The sequence below is a fragment of the Aphanomyces astaci genome (assembly GCF_000520075.1).
Source record: "Aphanomyces astaci strain APO3 unplaced genomic scaffold supercont1.107, whole genome shotgun sequence".
Lineage (NCBI taxonomy): Eukaryota > Oomycota > Saprolegniomycetes > Saprolegniales > Verrucalvaceae > Aphanomyces > Aphanomyces astaci.
In genome coordinates this window covers 17,001-22,089 of record NW_009798370.1, presented here as the reverse complement: position 1 = coordinate 22,089, position 5,089 = coordinate 17,001, and the positions used below count along the sequence as shown (strand labels likewise).

Below are 5,089 nucleotides of genomic sequence, written 5' to 3'. Positions count from 1 at the left end.
GTCTCGACAACAAACTTGTGCGTCAAGCAAATTCGCCACACGCGGTCGTCCATCCAGGCTTCCTTTTGAACCGCATAAACATGGCCCGCCGGATACGTTGGAACTTCATTCGTCTCAATTGGTCCCCCAGGTTTTCCATTCACAATGAATAAAATGGGCAATTTTTTGCCTATAAATTTCTTGAGAATTCAATCCAATTTTTATGAATTTTGTACCTTCAGCGCGAATCGTCAATACTGCAGTCAAACGCTTCGAGTGTTTTTCAGATTTATCCACTTTGGACGAGTCTCCAATCAGAGCCCATGTAGACCGCGGCGGCATGTCGTAATAAACGCCCGTTTCGTCGACGTTGAGAATTTCGTCGTCGTTGTAGGTGCCGTAGTTGTTCCAAAACATTTTGGCAAACGTTGCTTGAATTTCTTGCAACTGTTCTTCACGCAACTTGGACACAAATGCAACGCGCTGGTCAAATCCATGTCGGGGGCATATTGCTGGCAGAGTCGCATCAACGAGTTGTAGCCATTCACATCGTTCTTCTTGGAGGCCGAATACACGTCGAGCAAATGCGGATGGTGCTTCTTCATCCAATTCAAAATTTGCGCCGCAGTGAGCACGTGTTCGTCTCGGCGGACAACCTTCATGAACGTGACCAGCCCTCGTGAAAAGGTCATGGACTCAGTTAGACCTTGCCCGCCAAGTGATCTGTGCTTGCCACCGCGGGTAGTTTGCATGTACAAGTCCTTTCGGGTGAGCCAGCGTTGAAACGATGACCGGGGAACTCCTTGGGTAATACAAAAGCGCTTGACATTGGTTGAGTTAGCCTGCTCGAAGAGCTCCATGCGGCGGACGCGGTCGAGAATAAGTAATGGCGGTAGCGCCAAACAGCCAAAGGCACGAGATCCTAGCGTACGACGGTAACTTGAAAAACATGAAACTTGAACCTGGTGGAAGATACGAGGTCTTTCCCGACCCGCCAGGACTCATCGAGTTGATCAACCACGTTCGCTCCAGCGTGAAAAGCATTCGCTTCGCATGACCGCGGTCCTCAGGGTGCGAGCTGACGGCACGAAACTGTCCATCCTCTTCATCATGAAGGGGGTGCCGGGCGGTCGCATCGAAAGCGGCGAGCTGGCCACGTTTCCATCCGGCCATCACTATGCGGTTCAGGAGCGTGCCTGGATGGACTAGCGAGTCTGGGCCACGTACCTCCGGGATGTACTTGGAGAAGGGATCGAGGAGCCGTATTGCTGGACAACTTCGAGTCACATGTGTCATACAACATCATGTACGAAGAGCTTGGGGCTCACCTGTGTGTGTTGCCGCCGAATGCGACGTCCGTGTGTCAACCCTTGGATCTCGGAGTGATGGCGCCGTTTAAGCGCAACCTCCGCAATTTGTAGCTGCTCGAAGACATCATCGTTGGCGATGATGATGATCCATTTTCACTTACCGCGCGTGAAAAGCGCATGGCATTGGTCAAGCGGTCGATTGCCGCGTGGGACCTCGTGTCGAGCCAAGAGATCTGCCGCAGTTTTGAGAAAGCTCTCTCTCAGGCCCAATAATTTCAGCGTTAAAAACATTTCCACTGAAATTAATTTAGTTATCCTCCTTTTTGTATTGGATTACGATTAATGTGAAAATTATTGGAAAAAGTTTGACACTGCCCGGGAATTGAACCCGGGCCCCTTCCTCTATCGTTTTGATGCCGTCGCCCTTAACCATTGAGCTACCGCGTCAAACGCTTACGCTTAGTCTGGAAACATCCACCCGTTCATATATTTCAATGTGGGACAACTTTGTAAACCGATTACCTTGTTCTCTATATCCCATGTTGTTGGTGTTTGGAGCCATTGCGATGTGAATCACACTACACAATTTAATTACCTGTAATAAATGAATTGACGTCAGGTAGTGTGAATAAAAATTTCAGTATTGCACACTGATTGGCTCAAAACGAAACGTACATCGATGTTAGAAACCAATCAAATGATACAATTCACGTAGGATTCGAAGACAAAGTAGGCGTTGCAGTCCGTTCCCTGTACTGCAGTAGTGTTTCGTGATGAACATGGATTTGTGATTAAACTATTAATATCCAATGATTGTACAGGAGTGTTTTCATTGGTTAAATATGAAATCGTAGTCAATCTCCCTACGAATTCCATAAGAGTAAGAGTCTATTCCAAGTAGAATTGGAAAAGAACGAAAAATGGGGTGACAAAATATTTCGTCCCATTTTCTACCCATTATATGACCATGATTGATTGGACATAAATCAATAGACTAAGATGCATGCTGATTGGTCAATAACACAGTGTTGTCGGCGATGCGCGGAAAGGTGTGGCGGGTACAGCGCAGGTGGCGCGTGAACCATCCATCGTAGTATGTGCCGTCGGACTTGACTTGCTGCCACGTGGTACTGGGTACGGCAACAGTGTTGATGGCATGGGCGCGGTTGCTACGTCCGTCGATGGGCATGAGGGCAACGCCAACGACAGCAACACACAGACAGTGATCGAGTCCACGATGTCAAATTGAAAAGTTGGAATGCGATTGGGATCAATGATTGGATAGTGGGCATCCATTATTAGCCAGTCATTGGGGAAATAGCTGAGTTGCCCAAAATGGGACGAAATGGGACAAAATACCCCATGTTGAAAAATTAATTTTGGAATGAGTTGGGGAGAGCGTTTTGATTGGATAATGCCCATTTTGAAAATTATTAATACCTTGGAACATGCTCTAAATATGTTCATTTCAACCTCGATAGAACTTATACGTATATACACTTGTACCTGTATGAATGCATGAAAGGTATCTCAATATTGGTGTTGACACAGAAGTCTTTCAAAAAACCCAATACGAATGGCTTACACTATGGACTTGAAATATGTGGTGGCAACTTACAACCCAACAACAAAACAGGTGGTTTTGACGATTCACCAAGTGGTGACGCGCATAACATCGTCATGGCCACAGCAGAGGAAGTCTCATCGAAGTGCGAGCCGAAAATGCGTCAAACATTTGAGCAATCACACGATTGTTCCAGAGCTCTGGAGGCACGGATACGATATCTCACAAGCTTGACGGGTTCAAACGACTGACGTTGGCGAGCAAGTTTTTATTCGAGGCATCAAACGTTAGAACCTCATTCGAGTGACCCAAGAGAGTTTCACGTTAAATTGGTAAAAGCGGACGAATTGTCTAATTGGCCCGACTGAGATGTAGTCTTGGAAATATCCCTAGATCTCGAACCTTTGTAGCGTTAAATAATAGCCGTGTACAACTGCTTTTGCCAAGTAGTCGTGCTTTTGACTTGTGTTTACGTATCTGTGACGACAACTTTGAATCGCAGTATCTATGCCCTTTGTCGAATAACCCTAGACTCTGTTTAAACAATATTTGAGGGTATTTAAACAAATTTGGGGTCACTTCAACATATGTTTCCTTTATTTGTTCCTCCAAGCAAAATCCATCCCATTTTGCAATATTAATCTGATTGTCTAAATCTTTCTGCCGAATCTTCTGTACAGTTGGTTGTGTCGATTCATTCCCCATGCCACTCCAGTCTAGAATAAACCCAACAAAAAGAATCGTCCAATATCACACTAATTTCAGTCACACACTAATTCGATGTTTAAAGGGAGTATTTGATTGACCAGTTGGTTAATGTTCTGGGTTTTGATTGGTTGATCGATTGTCTGCCGATTTGACGATTTGGGGCTGCCCATTCGATTGAGGAGAACACATGCTCAATCGATCTGTTAAACATAATAAATCAAATATAGTAAAATCCCATCAATCAAGTGTGGAGATATATTGGGATAATAATCTCTGTGATTGGAAAATCAGCAACTCAAAAGAGATATTCTGATTGGCTAGCTTCAAATTCCCGCCTACTCGACTTTGCCGGCTGACTTCACACTTTGAATTTAAATGCGCTGCAACCTCGCGGACTGCATCGAGCCTCAATCAAACTAACCATGCCTCATGTGCGCCGATGTTGCCCACCGCGGGTGTTCTAACATGTGGTTCGTGTCCATGTCCGTTGAGCCCCCATATGAAGCGGCCTGCTGCTCGTCTCGATGTGTCGGCCAATACGCAAAGAGGAAACTATCCACGACATGGCCATTGATGATGCTGCAGTGTCTGAGACCATCATAAGGAGGATCCTGGCTGTTTGGCGCTACCGCCATTACTTATTCTCGACCGCGTCCGCCGCATGGAGCTCTTCGAGCAGGCTAACTCAACCAATGTCAAGCGCTTTTGTATTACCCAAGGAGTTCCCCGGTCATCGTTTCAACGCTGGCTCACCCGAAAGGACTTGTACATGCAAACTACCCGCGGTGGCAAGCACAGATCACTTGGCGGGCAAGGTCTAACTGAGTCCATGACCTTTTCACGAGGGCTGGTCACGTTCATGAAGGTTGTCCGCCGAGACGAACACGTGCTCACTGCGGCGCAAATTTTGAATTGGATGAAGAAGCACCATCCGCATTTGCTCGACGTGTATTCGGCCTCCAAGAAGAACGATGTGAATGGCTACAACTCGTTGATGCGACTCTGCCAGCAATATGCCCCCGACATGGATTTGACCAGCGCGTTGCATTTGTGTCCAAGTTGCGTGAAGAACAGTTGCAAGAAATTCAAGCAACGTTTGCCAAAATGTTTTGGAACAACTACGGCACCTACAACGACGACGAAATTCTCAACGTCGACGAAACGGGCGTTTATTACGACATGCCGCCGCGGTCTACATGGGCTCTGATTGGAGACTCGTCCAAAGTGGATAAATCTGAAAAACACTCGAAGCGTTTGACTGCAGTATTGACGATTCGCGCTGAAGGTACAAAATTCATAAAAATTGGATTGAATTCTCAAGAAATTTATAGGCAAAAAATTGCCCATTTTATTCATTGTGAATGGAAAACCTGGGGGACCAATTGAGACGAATGAAGTTCCAACGTATCCGGCGGGCCATGTTTATGCGGTTCAAAAGGAAGCCTGGATGGACGACCGCGTGTGGCGAATTTGCTTGACGCACAAGTTTGTTGTCGAGACACCGTCAGTCATTTTGGCGGACAATTTG

The 5,089-nt window shown here is 46.3% G+C and overlaps 3 protein-coding genes and 1 non-coding gene across 4 annotated transcripts; 2 read left to right on the top strand and 2 right to left on the bottom strand.

Annotated features, from left to right (window-relative positions):
- Positions 1–293: 293 nt before the first annotated feature.
- Positions 294–1,152, bottom strand: H257_17439 (hypothetical protein; the record flags this gene model as incomplete). The annotated part of the gene is made up of 2 exons (XM_009846238.1): positions 294–901; positions 942–1,152. The coding sequence occupies 2 exons, from the start codon at positions 1,150–1,152 to the stop codon at positions 294–296; spliced, it is 819 nt and encodes a 272-aa protein (XP_009844540.1).
- Positions 1,153–1,283: 131 nt separating this feature from the next.
- Positions 1,284–1,562, top strand: H257_17438 (hypothetical protein; the record flags this gene model as incomplete). Its single annotated transcript, XM_009846237.1, has 2 exons — positions 1,284–1,361; positions 1,401–1,562. The coding sequence occupies 2 exons, from the start codon at positions 1,284–1,286 to the stop codon at positions 1,560–1,562; spliced, it is 240 nt and encodes a 79-aa protein (XP_009844539.1).
- Positions 1,563–1,655: 93 nt separating this feature from the next.
- H257_17437 lies at positions 1,656–1,736 on the bottom strand. Its single transcript has one exon. It is a non-coding gene; the product is annotated as a tRNA-Sec (tRNA).
- Positions 1,737–4,222: 2,486 nt separating this feature from the next.
- On the top strand, positions 4,223–4,768 carry H257_17436 (hypothetical protein; the record flags this gene model as incomplete). Its single annotated transcript, XM_009846236.1, has 1 exon — positions 4,223–4,768. The coding sequence occupies one exon, from the start codon at positions 4,223–4,225 to the stop codon at positions 4,766–4,768; it is 546 nt and encodes a 181-aa protein (XP_009844538.1).
- Between the last annotated feature and the right edge of the window lie 321 nt (positions 4,769–5,089).